The 18,298-nt window shown below is 36.0% G+C and overlaps 1 protein-coding gene across 3 annotated transcripts; it reads right to left on the reverse strand.

Moving 5' to 3' along the window:
- Positions 1-321: 321 nt before the first annotated feature.
- On the reverse strand, positions 322-17,222 carry LOC115950737 (30S ribosomal protein S1, chloroplastic). 3 transcript variants are annotated; one of them, XM_031067972.1, is made up of 10 exons: positions 16,816-17,221; positions 14,786-14,945; positions 12,008-12,069; positions 10,634-10,793; positions 10,413-10,533; positions 2,231-2,312; positions 2,021-2,124; positions 763-841; positions 626-676; positions 322-544 (listed from the first exon to the last, which is right to left on the reverse strand). In XM_031067972.1, exons 1-10 carry the CDS (start codon positions 17,116-17,118, stop codon positions 461-463), a joined length of 1,206 nt encoding a protein of 401 aa, XP_030923832.1. In that variant the 5' UTR covers positions 17,119-17,221; the 3' UTR covers positions 322-460. The 3 variants fall into 3 exon arrangements, with proteins under 3 accessions (XP_030923832.1, XP_030923834.1, XP_030923833.1); XM_031067974.1 differs by lacking the exons at positions 322-544; positions 626-676 and having other exon boundaries at positions 762-841; positions 1,976-2,124; positions 16,816-17,222; XM_031067973.1 differs by lacking the exons at positions 322-544; positions 626-676 and having other exon boundaries at positions 1,954-2,124; positions 16,816-17,222.
- Positions 17,223-18,298: the final 1,076 nt, after the last annotated feature.

The raw sequence follows: 18,298 nt of genomic DNA on the forward strand, positions 1-18,298 counted from the left end.
AGCTTGATTTTGGATCACCTTCAAAGTGTACAAGAAAATGTCTAAGTCAAAATGATAAGGGCCTAGGGCTAAATTTTATTTTCCAATCTGCTTTTTTGCCTTCATAACTAGATTAGAACTAGGCAGTATCTAATGCCCTATATACTCCATTATAAAAATCAGATATATGAGATTAACCATAGAATTTGTTATATGATTTACCAAGATGGGTTGAATTCTTCCGTGTTATATTTGCTATGCAGTCTTTATTCTATGAAGTACGTTAATGAAATTTTTGAGTTTTTGTAGAATTTTTTGTCAGTTTCTAGCTCTAAGGAAAGGTATGAAAAACAGAAAGTGTTTTGGGAATATAACTAACAGAACATTATAATTTAAAATGGCCAAATTATAAATTGACAATAACTTCTGTACAGAAAAACCACAATGATTAAATAATCAGAGAATGGAACACAATTTAAAATCAAGGCACACGTTCTAATGCTCGCTGCAATGCCCTTTTGATGCCTTCCTGATCAAGTGATGTTGTTAGATGTATTTCCTGAACCTGAACAGACAGAAGATAAAAGGACTCAGAGAGAGAGAGAGAGAGAGAGAGTGGGGGGAAGGAAGCTACAATGAAACTTGCCTGCCTTCCAGCACGAGCAAGGAGAGTGAACTTCTGGTTAGTGGGTGGTGCCTACAATAATGCAACATGACAAAGTTGTAAACATTAAAATGAAGATGTATACAAACGAGATTATTTCATGTACACAAGTGTCTTACATTTGAAAGCCAAAGCTGCAGATCTTGTGAAACCACCCGTTTCTCAAACCCTTGTCTACTGATTCTCACATCATCTACTCTGGACCATATGCAGGAAAAAAACCTTACTCAGTTACTGAAACCAAAAATTCCTTTCCTTTACCCAAAAATTCAAGAAGAAAACAGGCTAGCAAGTTCTGACTTATAGGCATCAAGGCACAAGTAATTGCCTAAGCCAGTGATTGGGTTTGTGTGGGTGAGAGAGACAGAAAAAGGGCATAAGTACCCACCAAATTTTATTTCTCCAAAGTTATAGCCCCAAATAGGCTTGTTTTCTGAGTCTACTCATCTAAAGAAAGTTAGCTTGATATGGAAATACGGGACCTAAAACCACAATAAATCAAGGTCTTAAAGGAGCCCCAACCTTCTTACCATTCTTGGTAAAAAATCCAAGATACACCAGTTTGACCAACTTTGAAACCATTAGTGAGTGATACTAACCAAAAAAAACAAAAAACAAAAATGTTCTCAAAAATGGATTCTAGTTAAATACATAGAACTCCTCTAAAAAAATAGCATAATCTCTCTATCTTCTTCACTAAATTTAGATTTGTGTTTCAAATGAACAAACTTTACAGGACTTAATACTAACAAAAACTCATACCTATGCAAACTATGTCATAAAAGATAGCATAAATTTGATTTTGAGAAAGTTTTATTTTATTAAAAAAAAATTTTCCCTAACTGTAACAGTAAGCAAATACGGTTCTTCTTCTTCTTCCTTTTGTGTGTGTGTGTGTGTGTGTTGATATTGACAAACATCCCTTCTTCTTCTCTTTTGATACTATAAATATCCCTTCTCTAGTGGCTCTTCTCTGCATAGCAAAACTAAATCTTCAAAGGTTGCTAGCCCACTGACAAAATGGATCTAGCAATATTTAAAAAAAACCAAGAATTGAGATTTAATGCAAAATTAAATCTTTAAAGTTTGATATTGGCTCACATTCTAGTTGTAAACAGCAACATTCTTAAAACAATTCAGAAATGTGGAGTTAAGACATCTATTTTGAGGTAAACATGGGCTGGAATACAGGGGATAAATTTAATGTACCAAAATTTAGAACACCCACTATAACGATAAGATCAACAATGGAAGGGTTAAAGTAATCAATTTTCATTCAACATGAATAAAAAAAATAAGTTTAGACATACACAGCAATTAAAGCCACTGAACCTTCAGAAACATTTCTTCATAAGTCAAGCAATCATGAATTCATACCCATCTTCCCGTAGTAGTTCTTCAAAAATTGTTTCAAGGCCTGGAAGCGGTTCAATGTCACTGATATTGCTATTGCTCAAAGAATCAGGAACAGCAGAGATATCCTGTACATTTAATTTTCATTAACAATGGAAAGGTTCTTTTTTCAGTAAATATGGGTGCAGTCAAGAGCATGCTCAAGGAAAAATAAGATGATATCCTATTACAAACCTGAGGTATAACTTTGTCTAAAGTTTCTAGAAGTGGATCTTCCTCCAACTGCTTGATTGACAGGGTAATCCTTGTCTTTTTTCTGCATAGATTCTTAGTCAAAAACGCACAAGGTTGCAGCAAAAAGTTAAATTCATTGTATAACAGGACAGGCAATAGGAAAAGTATAGCGCGCTATTGATAACTATTGATAATTAACAACTTTTTCCCTTTCAAAATACAGTAGCCTTATGATTCCTCTATCAAATGAAATGAGATTTAGCAATTTAGTAATAAATTCATTCAAGAAAAAAGGGTGTATCCCTAGGATCTAAGAGTTGAAATTCCTAGGATCTAAAGTCACAAAGATCCCAACACTAAAAATGGCAGTGAAGCAAAATCCACTATAGCCTGTGTTAATAGAGTGAACTGAGAAATTAAGACTTCAAATCCATCACCATGAGTTCATTTTCTTCAAAAGAACAAGCATTTCTCTCCCTCCAAATACACCACAAGACAAAGTGGGATGGAATTCCAAATAATACTATTCCAATGCCTTTCAAAACAATTTGTCCAACTCCGCTATAAACCCTCAACCAACTCCAGCATAACTGAAATAAGTCCCGACCAAGGAGAAAACCATCTCCCTTTGATGGAACTTTTACCATCCAAATGGAATGCTACGGATCACTCAACCTGCAACCTGATAATATGAAGATACAAACTCCAAACTGTTTGTCTCTAACTCTATCATAGTAACCTGCTTGGAATATAGTAAATCAAAGAAATTATTGATTGCATTTCGTAGTCTTGCAATGCTCATGAAAATTTGGACACCAATGAACACAACATTAATAATATGCAACTGTTACACCCTTATCCATTGCAATGCAAATAACAATGGAAAAAGGACTTCAAAGGTAAATCCCCACACCATAAATCATACCAAAATGAATGCAAATACCATCTCCAAATTTAAATCAGGGATGCTTGTTTTTCCAATCACTCCTAATATGCTTCTACAGGATCACTACATTGGGTCCCCTCGTTGTAGCAGAAAATCACTAACCCCATTCCTGTGATTAGCCGTACTCCTCTTCTCTAAAGCAGATTTCTTTTTGTAGCATATCTCCATTACCATTATCCCAACAGGGCATTTATTAAAATTACCAAGGTTTCTAACTATGGAAAAAGATGATCAATTGTAAGGAATTTTCATAGTGGAATTGAAAATGTGGACCCCATGGGCAATTTCATTATATAGAGATTTGGATTGGTGAGAGTTCATCCGTACATCATGACATGATTTGAACATTCTGGATTAGCTGGCATGAGAAGGTTGAGGTTCAAGTGGAGCTATTATAAGGAGCACAATTAAGGATTAGGGTTCCTTGATGATTCAAATGGTCTCTTTCGGATTTTTGATAGGTAGGCTTCTTTAGGATTTTAGGATTTGGATTGGCTTAGGGTTTTGGGTCTAAGGGATTTCTAATTGTTCTTGATGATGGAAATATGAGGGTCGGTGTTTAGAGAGTTCTAGGGTTTCTGTTGGTAATGACTTTGCATGAGTGCTTGATTAGGGTTTTGGGTTGGATGATGATTGTACCCAATGCACAAATATCCCACTTTTGTAGGATCCAGGCAAGATCATGGTAGGCAGCCTTACTCCCGATTTGTTTTGGGTTGGATGATGGATTGCATGGAATTGAAGATCAATTGAACTTGTGACTTCTTTGAGAGAGTGACCTTCTCCAATTATAAAACTTGATGAGACTACTTTAAGGGTATCTCTACCACCAAGAAAAAGAAAAGACTAGAGAGAAACATGCACAAAGGCAACTAATGCAGGAGCAAAACCAAAATTATTTTAGAATTTATATTTTCAGATTTTTGTATTTATCTTTGGATAAGGATTAGATTTGAGATTAGATAGGGATTAGTATTTGAGTTCACTTAGGATTAGTTTTGGTATGTTGTTATCTTTATCTCTTTATTTTCCCAGTTCTAGCTTTATATAAGAGTCTAGTTTATTTGTATTTGAGAATAGATGTGATTAATGAAATTGAGATTGGATACTTTTTCCAATTGTTAGGTGTTGACTCTTAACGCCTTAGGTGCTGATTCCTAAGGGTTTAGCTTGATGCTGATTCCAAGCGACCTAAGTGCTGATTCTTAGGTTTAGCATTTAATTTTCTTGTTCTTTTATTTTTTTCCTGCATCAGCAACAAATTGATTAGACTTCATTGTTTATGAGGGTTACATAACTACTTTTATACACTCCTTGCCTCGTTCTCATTGACCACACATGGCTCATTACTACTGGATCACTCTTTAGACATGCTATATAGAACCTCAAAATGCATTTAATGTGTTACATGTGCACTTGCAAAACAAACTCGAACTAACTTCTAACTAACTCAAACCATAACCAACTCTTGGAAATATGCCCAATCATATTTCCACACGGATTAAAATTCTAATTCCAGCCTTAAACTGATTGCTAGATGTCTCCAACATGCAAGAGTCTCTTGGACTTGGCTTGGGCTGAGTTGGAATGCATTTTGGGCAATAAAGGCACATAGTAACAATCGGAGGCCTTGAAATGCCAATTGGGACACTTTGAGTGCTGATTGACACTTCCTATGTTTGCCCTAATTCTGCTTTCTTTTGAACTATTTTGAGTTCCTAACATGATCCTAATAGCTAGATATAGACCAAACACCTAGAATCACAATTGATGGCATAATCAAAGTGTGATTAGAGAAAAAATGGGTAATTATACTTTACCATCCTAAATTATAACCCAAATTACATTTTGCACCATAAACTTTAAAAATGCACAGTTAACACATGCCGTCAATTTTGCTGTTATTTAGGACGAAATACCAAAATTAAGAGTGCAAAATATAATCAGGAGTATAGTTTAGGGTGATAAAATGTAATTTCTCTTTTGTTTTTAAGGGATTGAGAAGAGAGGTAATCAGATCTTTTCACGTGGTGCCATGCTTTTCTATCCAAGTTAACAGCCCAATTGATAGTGGTGTGCAAAGTGAGACATGAGTTACAGTTTAGGGTGGTAACCGTGCATTTTGAAAATTTATGGTGCAAAGTGTAATTAGAGGTATATTTAGAGTGGTAAAGTGTTATTTCCCCAAGAAAAAATATCCTCCTTGGGAGCCTCAAGAATAGTGCTTATGGTAATGAATTTGGTTCTTAGCATTTTATTTGATTTTTCTAGTCAATTGTCTAGGTTTTTTTTTTTTTGTTGTGTTTAATTGTCATTGTAAGTTGTGAGTCATAGTTATGGGCCTTGGGATTTATTTTATATATAGGCGAGTCATATCTAGCTTATGGGTCTTTATGTGTGGATTGTGGTTCAATTCAATTACGATTTAGTTTACAAAACAATGTAGGAAGTTTAGTTCTATAGTAAAAGTCTATATTTTGAGTCTATATAAGTTTGTTATTATACTCAAATAATATAGAGCTAAAATGTCGTACCTAGTACACAAAACTCCCACTTTCGCAAGCTCTAAGAGAGGTGATTGGTAGGTAGCCTTATCCCCAAAATTTTTTGGAAGCTAATTCTTGGAATCAAACCCGTGACCTAACGCTTTTGGTGGAAGGCACTTGCCATCGCACCAAGGCTTGACCCCTAAATAAGATAGAGTTGATTGATAAGGAACATTCAGTATTCAAGGCCCTGGCCTTTAATTTCCCTTCCATAGTAGCCATCAAATAACTCATAAGCCATTTAATTCCTAAACATAATTGTTGTCCATAATTTCCTAACAACATTTTTGCTTATGGAAAAGGATTTCTTGATCCTTTTCCTCATCTTATCAAAGTTAAATCAATTTTGAACCATACCCCTTAATTCTAAAACTCTAAACCCTAGTCCCACAATTTTTTTTTTTTTTTTTTGATAAGTAATTAACTTCATTGATAAAGAAAAGAGAACAATACAATGAAATTAAAGCACACAGGAAGGGGGAAAAAAAAAAAAAACTAGAAAGGAAAGTACAAAAATCAAGTAAATCTTGCAAAGAATAGAAAGTAGAAACACCCGAAGCATTTGGCCAATTGAATAGAGTGAAAGAATTTAAGCTTCAAATTGTGAATCGATCTTTCATTCCTTTCAAAAGTACGTGCCTTTCAATCCAAATAACCCAAGAGGCAATGAGGCATACTCCAAATCACCATAGCTTTGCGTCTTTTAAACTTGCCTGACCAACTAGTAAGAAGCTCCACAACACCATGCAACATGGCCCAATGCACCCCAAAGAGTGAACACACTATATTTCATAACTCACAAGCTAAAGGGCAATGTAGGAGTAAGTGATTAATATTCTCCCCATTCCTTTTACACATACAACACCAATCCACCACCACCACTTGCCGCCTCTGCAAAATATCAACAGTCAAAATTTTATCCAACGCTTTAGTCCAAAGGAAGAAACTAATTTTTGTAGGTACTTTTGATTTCCACAATGGCTTCCATGGAAAGGATCGAGAATTAGAGGGTTGTAGAGCTCTATAATAAAATCTGAATTCGAACACCCCCAAGGAGAGAGTTTCCAACATAATTTATCCTCCCCATTTCATCTCAATGAGCCAGAATATATGAGGTCCATAAAAGAGGTAACCGATTCTAACTCCTAGCCTTGAACCAGTTGAATAAATCTAATATTCTAGCTGAAACTATTCTATGAAAAAGATGCCAGTTCAGCCACTTAAGAATCCTTATTATGAGCTATACCATACAATTCTGGGCCCCCCACCTTAGAGTTAACAAAACAATGAAAAGTGTCCCACTCTTTCCTGATATATTTCCACATACCTACCCCATTAAGGCCCCTGCACTCTGTTTGAACACCAACACCCCCCAAGAGCTAAATCAAGATACCAAAACCCCCATTTTGAACCGGGCACAAATTGTTGTAACCCACTACCCACCATTAGCACGTGTAGACATATTTCTCCAATTTGGTAGCAAAGTCAAAATCCTACTACATCTCTACAAAATTTCTCTTCCAAGATCATGTTGACTAAAATATAGATTCCAAGCAAAGGCTTTTTTCCCAAACCATAGAGGAACAGATAAGACCATGAAACAAATTAATATTTAATAGGTGAATTCAATGGAAGCAAAACTAGAATACTTGCCTGTAGATAGAGACGGAGATTCTTGAGTGTTTCACCAAGTGAAAAATCCCATTTCTAGAGAAAGATTCACCAAACAATGTCCAGAAATAAAATATGAAAAGTCCCACATTGCTTAGGTTCTGCTTATAGCTCCCACTTTCTCATTTTGAAATCTAGTGACATTTAAGTCACCTCCTATACACCATGGGCTCCCCACCCATTGTGAATCCTGACTAATTTTTGGGTCCTAGTTTTTCAAGAAAAGTCATGACGTGTCTCCACACTTCTTAGATTCACGGGTATGTTGACACAGCCCTTACACTGTAAATTTCCCTCATTTCCTTATTCCTAACCACCCCAAATCACGCCCTTTCTCTCACTTATCAAAACCTTAAAACCCCGAATACTTTGTCTACCAAATAGCCATCAAATAACTCATCAAAATACCATTTAATTCCTAAACACAACTCCTGTCTATAATTATATTTCAGCTTGTTTGCTTCAGGATTTCCCATGCTATCCAAGTATAGTCAATTTGAGCCATAACCATTTTAAACTATAAACCCTAGACCCACAAATTATTGTAATTATAATCCCACCACAAGCATATTGATGGAGGAAAAAATGGTGAAAAGGAAAGATGATTTAGAAAGCTAAGTTGCTTAGAGAAAAGAAAGAATGAACTAGCTCTTCAAGAGAAACACTCTTGGAATAATACCTCATAGGCAGATTTCTTGGATTCAAATTCAACTAGTTACAATGAGGGCAGCCTTCCTTATTTATAGTTACATAAGCAAGCTACTGAGTTAGTTACAAGAACCCACCATGTGTAGGGCTGTCCACACCCACCTATGACCCGCAAAACCCGTCCGACCTAGAGCCACCCGAACCAAAACCGCCCAACTTGAGGATAAAGGCAGTGGGCGGCGGGTCTCAAAGGTCCAAAACCGACATCAACGGGTCGGGTGGCAGATCTCCTTCTCCAAAACCCGAGCCACCCAATCTGACCGGCTAAAAGGCTAGATCTACCCCCGATAAAACATACTGATTTTCGCTCAAATCCAATGAAGATCTTGTGGTTTTTGGTCAAATCTCATCGTTTTCACTCATATCCGGCCACAATCTAGTGGGTTTTGCTCAAATACAGCACAAATCTAGTGAGTTTTTCTCAAATCCGAAAAAAATCTGATAGTTTTTTGCTAAAATCCAGTGGGTTTTGCTCAAATCCGGTAAAGATCTGGTGTTATTTTGCTCAAATATAGTGGGATTTGCTCAAATCCGACGAAGATCGGCTAAAAAATGCAGATTGCCACCGATTTGAACCTCCAGCAGCATCTTCTCAGCTTCGACCAACCCGACCGCCAACCAACCGAGTCCAATCTGACTTGACCCGTGGGTTTCTGCGGTTGGCAGCAGGTCTTCTCACTGGAAACTCAATGTCATTGGGTTGGTCGCGGGTTGAGCACAAACCCGACCCGTGGACACCCTTAATCAAGTGGCTGCCATGTGATTGGCCAAAGCCTAACCATACCAAATTGAAGCAGGAAATATGATGGGCCGATTGTGTATGGTTTAGAAATAATGAAAGGGCTGAGTTGCTTAGAACACAATGATAGGTGGATAAGTACCTCTGCAAGAACACACAGTTCCAAATAGCACACAAAGTCTAACAATTTATTCAATTACCAAAACTGATTTACAAAGAGCATACATTCCACTGCTTATACTAGGTTTTTGGCATTGGCAACCTCTAGATGGTTGACAAGTGTCTAAATCCTATTGGCTAATGCTTAAGCAATCATCTAACTAACTAACTGACTATTTACAAGAGGATTAGGATATAGCTACTTGAAATTGCCCTGCATCATATACGTAGACTAATTTCCCCAATTTTCCTACATCAATAATTAATAAAGCAACCTAAATTCTTCCATTACCCAGTGCATTTCAAATTACCTTCAGAAACCTTCTATATTATCAAGCACTCTTACTGTATTGCGCCATCTATTGATTTATCAATTTAGCTGCATAAAGAATCAGAGCACAGGAAGTTCAAGAAAGATGACCCAGCAATATAGCCTCCTAAATGTGACCACTCAAGACAAAAGTCAGAAAATAGCTGAAGAACATGTTTGTCAAGAAGGCACTTATGGAGACATGCAAATTTCACATGTACAGTGGAAGCTCTTTTAGAGGAAGACAGAAAAATCTTTTTTTTTTTCTTTTTTTTTTTTCTTTTTTCACTATTTCTCACAATATTCAGAAACAGACAATATGTTTGATGATTGTACAAATGTTTGCCTGTTATCCGAAATAACTTCCCATTTTGTGTTTGAGAAATCTTCCCAGGGTATAGTTGGATAGCATTGATATTTGGGATCTTAGATATTAAGGGAATAAGACCCAAGTGGGAATATATCTTTCCTTGAGGACTACGATCACCATACACATCCCAAAACCAGAATACCATATTCATTGAGTCAAACAGATCTGCTGTGGATATATCCAGAACACACCACAGGATAGTTAGCAACTACCCAGCCTCAGGACATTTTCCATTGTTCAGGCAAGAAAAAAAAGGGAAACCTCATTGGCAATAATTTCTTTTTCAATCAAATTATCAAAACCTAGTGCATGAAAATAAAAATGGCATTTCTGTGGAGTTCTACCGACATTACTTCAACCTCCAACAAACACTTCCAAAGAAAATATATAAATACAAAAAAAAGAAAACAAAAATTAAATAAAGATTAAAAAAAAATATAACCGCATTTGGATAAAAAAGTGCATGTTTTGCATTTACATATGAAGTGCTTGCTCAATTAATTAGTTCAAATTCACAATTGAAAAAAGCTACATGTGTGCTTTTATGACGTGGCCTAACTTGTAGGTGAAAATGCGCATGTAAGTATTAGGTATAAAAGAAAATACAACTAAGTTAATAATCTGCATTAGTACATTAGGATTTGGCATTATTACTTGAGACTTGGTCATAGATATATCCATTAATTAAACGAGAAAAATAGTGAAAATCAGGAAAGAAGTGCTGCAAACTAACCTATCAACACTTATAACTTTCACCCTTACTTCATCACCTTCACTTAGGATGTCTCTTACATCCTGAACTAAATCCCAAGAAACCTCTGAGACATGCACTAGGCCAGTGAGATGATACAAACCTGCATCATAGTTTTAAGATGCCACATTGCCACTTACAACTTTTTTGCCAATAGAAATACAATGGAAAACAAGAAACACAAGTATCAAAATAGCATATACCATCAGGAAATTGTAAATGGATAAAGGCTCCATAATCTTCAACAGAGCCCACTCTTGCTTCAAAAATATCCCCTACATTAACTTGTTCAGAAAACTGAGACCAGACAGCTTCCTTTTCAGAGAATATCAGTTTCTTGTTCTCCTCATCCGCTTGGATTACCTAATATAACAAGAAACTAAGGTAGTATCTATATTAAGAAGAATTCTTTAATTACTATACTGGAAGAAGGTAGAAAGGTAAAAATCTTTGATCACTGTAAGAGTTTTCAAGGGGTAAAAACATATCATAAGGATCGCACATTTTCAGAGAATAACCAACCTTAAGAGACATTTTCTAAGGAAAATCCTATTCTTTTATTCGTTTTTCTATGTTTGAGAGCAAGGTCAAATAGAATAGAAATAATTGAATTAAGAGCATTCAAAAGCAGCAAATATGATTGGCAGACATAAGATGAAGACTCAACCAACTGCCAGTTACCTTAGAGAGAGGGAAAATAATGAGAGTATATGGTTGCACCTTTACAAGTACATAGCTCAAGAGCACATTTTGTTAAGGTGCCAAAAGCAATCTGACATTTTCAACAAAATGTCCCAAATAATGAGAGTATAAGGTTGAGATGCACTCTGGAAAATTTTGTTGCTACTGTAATGTTGCATCTATCAGTTAACCAAAAAGATTAACACTTGAAAATGGAACACAATCTATCCATTCTGTACTCTCTTTTACTCTCCTCCCTTGATTTCAACCACTAAAAGTAAAAACAGCACACTTCTAAACTCAACCTGGAAGCTGAGCATCTTGATCAATAGACACCTAATTTTTCTGTGAGAACCTTTGGAATATTGCAAGCACTAAAATCAACGTAAGATATTAATATTAATAAAAGTCATCTGCACAAAGAATGAGTTTGCTACATGCCTAATATACACATCATCTGCAGACAAGTAAACTATTTCACCTCGTAAGTCCATAGATGGTATAGATTGTTTAAACCACAACCTATTCTATATTGTTACCATTCCAAAGGGAACCCCTTAAATTTTGACAACAAATTAATTGCCCTTTTATTGCCATCATAGAACCTCACAGTTTAGCCTGTTGTTTTTTATGGTCAGAGGACTGATCATACGGCTTTGAAGACTACCCACCTCCTTTGAATTAACAAGCAAGCAAAGATTTTACCCCTCTTTATGGTTTAAAACTTAATGAACACTCATCTTGAAGAACATAGAAATATTCACAAAGAGACAATAAGAATCTAAACATTATATATCACTCGTTATATATGAGGCATACTTAGAGACAATTGATATAGGAGGCAAACATTAAAATTTTAGAAAATTACAAGTAATATGGGTAAATGAGTTAATTACCTTCATGGAAATATCTGAACCAGTTAAACCCTTAGCAATCTCATGTATAGTTTTGCTTGGATCTACATTAAATGTCATCAAGAAATTTTACCGTATGTTAGCAATTTAAAGTTCACTTGCCACTGTATAGGAAGTTAGAAACACAAAATCCATTGAAATGAACAGTAAACATATATCCACTTGGGGGATGGGGAGAGATAACTTGAAAAAGTTTGAAATAAAATAGATTTGGTCTCAGGGATCTGTTTTTCTTTTAAAGGAGACTTTACTACTAAAAACTAGAAACAAGGCAGATGCATGAAGGAGATGATGAAATTGTATTAAGAAAATTCCAAGACAAAGCTTCTTCGCTTGGCTTATCATGCAGAACAGATTGGCTAATAGGGACCAGGTAACGTGATACTTGTATTTTCTATGGAAGTGCTATGGGATAGCAAGGAAAGCTTAGATTGCTTGTATTAGGAATATGGTTTTCCAAAAAATAATTTGAGAGGGGCTATTGAATGAGACATGTTGGTACCAGGTACAGTGGCGAAAGGACTGGGAGAATTCACTCAGGTCGTTGTAGAACAGAGGACTCCATTTTCCATAACATAACCAGGTACAGAGGTGAAAGGAATGGGATAATTCACTCAGGTTGTTATAGAACAGAGGACTCCATTTTCCATAACATAATAGAGGTTTCGGGTTGAAGCTTACTGGTTGCAAGAAAATCAGAAAGTCTGCTTTGGATAGAAAATTATGTCATAGTAGACTATCATTTTTGACGTGCTTAACCCATAGTCTAGGTCTCAGTTTGAGTTAGAGTCATCTTTTACAGCTAGTACTGCCTTTTTGTCAGATTCATAATCAGTTACCTCTTGGTTAAATATTCTTTCATTCATACAAAAAAAATAAAAGATGTTCAGAGTTTAATTTTTCAAGTTTCTTTCTCTTCTTGAAATTACAAAATATTTTCCAAACAATTGTTCAGATTTAATTAATGACAGACAGAGCATGCAAAGATCTTGGAGTAGATTACTCCTGAGAGAGAGAGAGAGAGGGGGGGGGGGGGGGGGGGGGGGAGTGGGAGGGAATAAGAAAATGAGAGAAGCTGTTAGCTGTTATACTGCTGTAAATCTGTATTTCAGCCATAAAAATTCAAGGCATTATCATTTTTATTTGTCAATTGTTCAAATGTAATTTCAGTTATTATTACCATCTTGATAGCCAATTTATTATTTTTATTTTTTTAGTTCAATTATATTCTGTCCATCGAGAGAACGTTTCCTGATATATTTAATTCATTATATACAGTATTTTAACCCATACAACACAAATCTTTTTGATATTTTAATCAAAACTAATATCATGGCATCACCTTGCTCTAAGCCTTAGATGTTTTAAGTAACAAAGTCCTCAACGACAATGTGTCATGTCTAGACAAAACCAATATTAAACATTTGATTATTTGTAAAAATTTTACAACAATGAAATGGCATTACCTGTTAACAAGTAGAGTGATACTGTTACACTGGCAAGCAATTGAGTTTGCATAAACGGTTTTTTGGGTTTCTACAAATGTTTACATAACACAATTTTGGTACATTTTCATTATTTGGAGGCAGAGATAATAGTTTTATTTTATCTCCATAAATGAGACTTTGAGCTGATAGATGTTGAAACTTCTGAAAGAAGATTCAATGCAAAATTTCCCCTTTCTCAAGTTTGGCAGCAATAAGAAGGCATAAAATATAGGTATTAAATGCTCATAGACCATTTACAGTAACTGAGAAGGCAAAAAGAATGACAGAACAAGAAATCAAAAGAAAATTATTAAAGCGAGATGAATGATTACAGTAACTTGTTCAATGTCTTCCATAACTAAGGGAAATAAATGATGTGGAGTAATTGGCTTGGGAAGCATGGTTTGAAATTTTGGAACTTAATTTTGTGGTGCATAATGTGAGTTGTTTGGAAGGAATGGCATTGTCGTTCTTTTGAAAACACTGGAGCTCCTTAGATCAATAAAAATCTGTGTTTCAGAGTACTCTTTTCGATTGGTCAAGGTGTTGGGGTTTCACCTAATAAGCACGGACACGCATGCAGAAAAGTCTGAGGAATACCAAGTGTCTGATGCATGTCTGACATGGGTATGACGCTCCAAATAAAGTGTTTGTGCATCCTAACTTCACTAATTGTTCTTCCACTTTCAAAATCCTAGCTTCTCTTAGATCTTCCATATGATTATTTTTTGTATTCTTTGTACCTTTGTGTTCATCATTGTGAACTCAAAGATTCTTTTTGCTTTGATTTATAAAATTGCATCAGTTATAATAATACAAATAAAAATAACCTAAGGGAAAGAAATAATACTAATAAAATTTCACATTGAATTCTATCTCTTCAGCAAGCATCATTCACCTTACTAACACATGTTGATCTAGTGTTACTCTAAGCAAAGACAATCTAATGGAAAAATTTATCAATGCCATAAGTAACATATGTTCCTTTCCATCTGGTCCAAGTAGCAATAATTAAACAGGTGGAAGCTTGGAAGAAAAAATGGAGGAAAGTTCACCCATTTATGGTACAAGTCATGTCAAAGTATATGCATTAAAAAGGTTTCTCTTACCTAAAGGAAAACAGAAACATACTTGAACCATTCACATCTTAAATGAAATGTGTGTGTGCGTGTGTGAGAGAGAGAGAGAGAGAGAGAGAGAGAGAGAGAACGAAGGGGAAAATGAAAAGAACTTTCAAGAGCAAAGTACCACCAGAAACCAAGAAAAATAGTACCTTTACAAGAATGTGATGGACTCAACTGTGAGAATGGAAGAAAACCTACAAGAGAATAAAACCGGACCAGCAAACCTCCACCATTAGAACCTTCAATCCTTCCTTTGTAGATGAATCCACTATCAATATAAGCCGTCGCTGTCTTCCAATCAGCAGATCTCTAGTTCTTTGCAGAAAATAAATATGGGATTAATTACTACAAAGTAAAGTGAACTCTATCAGGACACAAAACTTATGCAATAAATAAACAATGAAGCTTTTTGCACTAATGCAATATAGATCTATGTCACACCTAAGTTTTCAGGTATGTATAGCCAAATGGAGTTTCTTGCCACCTTAATTGATTAGTTCATAACTACGGCTTCAAGTTGGTCTATGATAAATGGTATATACATTTTCTTGAAACTATCTAGCATACCAGTTTTTATTTTTATTTTTTTGTGATTGATAAGTTATACACGCACTCAATGGGTTTTAAATCAACAAAGTCGCCCTCCAACTACAGTTGTGAGAGGAGGAAGTGCCATATGGGACAAGGCTATTGGCATCTTAGGCTGTGTTTGTTTCATGTAAGTAATTTTCCGGAAAATACTTATTTTCCGGAAATGTTATTTTCCGGAAAGGAAAATATTTGTAAGTGTTTGGTTGCATTATGGAAAATGTTGTGAAAAATATTTTCTGGTGTTTGATTGTATGGTTGAAAATGTTATTTTCCTACAAACTCCGCCAAACTCACGGCAGCACACTCCGGCAACACCACCTCCCCAACAACACCAAAAATCAAAATCATACAGAACACCAAAACACAAATAAAACCCAGAAAAAAAAAAATCATATTCCGGTCAAATCGCGATCGGGGACGACGAATTGGTGCTGCGACTGCGGCGATCAGGGACGACGAATCTGGGTTCGCGATCGACGGCGCGATCTCACGAAGCGTCGATCGCGATCGACGCGTCGCGAGATCGCGAGATCGCGCCGTCGATCGCGATCTCGGTCGAAGGCGATCTCGCGACGGCGCGATCTTCGCGGCGCTCTGGTTGTGAGGTTCGATCGCTCGTTCGCCGGATCGTTCGCCGGATCGGAGCACTGGGTGTGACAATCTCGCGTGTTGTGTTCTGTTTTTTCTCTCCCTCTCTCTGCGTTTTGCAAGCCACGAAATTCATTTGAAGTGAAAATAACGACTGAAATCGTTTTCCGCCTCAGAAGCCTTATTTTACGGTCAAACTGAAAATATTTTCAGTTTGACCGAATTTTCCTAACCTACCAAACACGCTATTTTCCGGAAAAGAATTTCTGAATTCCGTTTGAAGTCGAAACAAACGGAGCCTTACATACGGAAATTTAAAACTGGTTCATTTGGGTTGAGATATTTGCAGAGAAGAATTTAGATTTCAAGTTTTTAATTTAAATTACTTGAACAGAGTATGAAATGACAATTTTTTTTTTTTTTTATAATATTTATTGATGAAATTTTTGGATAGATTTGAAATGACTAGGAATAAGATGTCATTTCAAATCCATCATATCACTATTTTTTCTAAAAGCTCATACCCAGTACACAAGGCTCCCAGTTTTTAAAGGTCTGGAAGAGTTGATTAGTAGGTAGCCTTGAGACTTTTTTTTTTTTTTTGGGAGAGGTTGATTTCCGTAATTCTTTCTATTTTTAGCAAAATCTTGATAACCCAAATGATCATGTGTTTTTAAACTTGTATCAAGCAATTTCTACTTGCAATTGTTCTTCAAATCCCTTGGTACATTCAAATGATACTTACACGAATTTACTAGTCAAATTAGCTTGTGTATCGTTATTTAGCTTTCTCTATATCAGTGTCCTAATACATGGTGATGTACCTACCAATCCTATCAACTAGTTTTTCTCATTCATAAGCCAAAATTAAAAATTAAAAAAAAAAAAAAAAAACGTAAAGAATAATTCCATAATGTATCATCATTAAAATTAGAAATACCAATTGAGAATATAAAGAAAAAAAAAAAACAAAAAACAAAACATACACACACGCACACACCCGAGTTTGTCTAAGAACAGATTCTGGTGAGTCGTCAAGAAGTTGAGTAGCGTCGGCGTTGGCGTTGGCAGAGGCAGAGGCGGGTTGCTCGGTTTTGGGATTGCCAGAGAGAGAGACTTTGGGAGTTTGAAAAGGTGAGTAAAACTTTTTCTTGCATTTGTGGGAATGTCTTGAGAAATTGGAATAGTTTAGGAGAGAAGGGAATGAAGAAGGAGTGTGGGAGGAGGAGGCATCGCTGGTGAAGAGAAAGGAATTCAGGCCAGAGACTGATCCTAGTGTTGTGGTACTACTGATTATTGGCATTTTTTTTGGTTGTTTCGGAAGAAAGAAAATGGAAACGCGAGAGAGAGAGAGAGAGTCATTCAAATATTAGAGAAGCCATTTGGATTGGGTGTGGTGTGGTGCGGAGCGGAGCGGTGATTGAGTGTGAGTGATTATTCCAAGTGTCATATCTTTGCCCACAAACCTTTTTTAAGCCCATCCCTCGCCAAATAGACAAGTACTGTATTTATTTATTTTAAAAATGGATAGTGTTAACTTATGGATTTTTTTTTTTTCTTCAAAATAACACCTATTTTTAAACAATTTCGTTAGCTAGTAATGTTTTTAAACTATTTAAGAAACTAGCATCTCAAGTCTATTAAACTCGAGTTTACTATAGCAACTTCAGTCTCTAATACTTGAGTTTGGATTAAAATCCATGTGGAACTTAAGTTTTAGACACTCGAGTTCCAATTCTTGCAAAAACTATGTACGCGTTCTTCCTTTCTTTTCTTTTCTTTTCTTTTTTCTCCAGACCAAATCAAGGATTCAAAAAATGCTCAAACCCAAAGGCTCAGCCATGAAAGCTTAGAGAGCAGAGGTTGAGATCAGACCATTGTCGATGGGGGTGATGATTGTCGGAGGCTAAGGAGGTTCAGCCATGGAAGTTCAGAGAGCAGAGGGAATGGAAGTTCAATTCAAGCCAATTTCCCTCACCTGGAGCCTTCGGCACTGTTGCTTAGAGCCTTCGCCGCAATCCGAACTGAGGGATTTGGGTTAGGGAGATCTAGGTTCGTAGGGGTTGCAGATCTGGGTTTATTGTTGCTTCGTTGTTTCTGGGTTGGTTGTTGCTTCGTTGTTTTTCTTGCATCGTCATTTTTGTTTTTCTAGGTTGTTGGTTTGCTTCATTCTTTAGTTTTCTGGTTTGCTTCTTGCTTCATTCTTTAGGGAAATCAAGGTTATTAGGGAACTTGTGTTTGTAAGACTCGAGTTCCACATGGAACTTGAGTTTGAGAGACTCAAGTTGCTAGAGTGAACTCGAGTCTAAAAGACTCAAGATGCTAGTTTTATAAATAGTTTGGAAACCTTGCTAACAAACAAAATTGTTTGAAAATGGGTGTTATTTTGAAAAAAAAATTCAGTTAACTTATACTCACAATCACAGTATTCTTTGTGTACAAAATTTGGTTTCAAACATGTTTGCAACCCATTCAGCAAAGAA

Source organism: Quercus lobata, chromosome 6, assembly GCF_001633185.2.
Source record: "Quercus lobata isolate SW786 chromosome 6, ValleyOak3.0 Primary Assembly, whole genome shotgun sequence".
In the NCBI taxonomy this organism is placed as follows: Eukaryota; Viridiplantae; Streptophyta; class Magnoliopsida; order Fagales; family Fagaceae; genus Quercus; species Quercus lobata.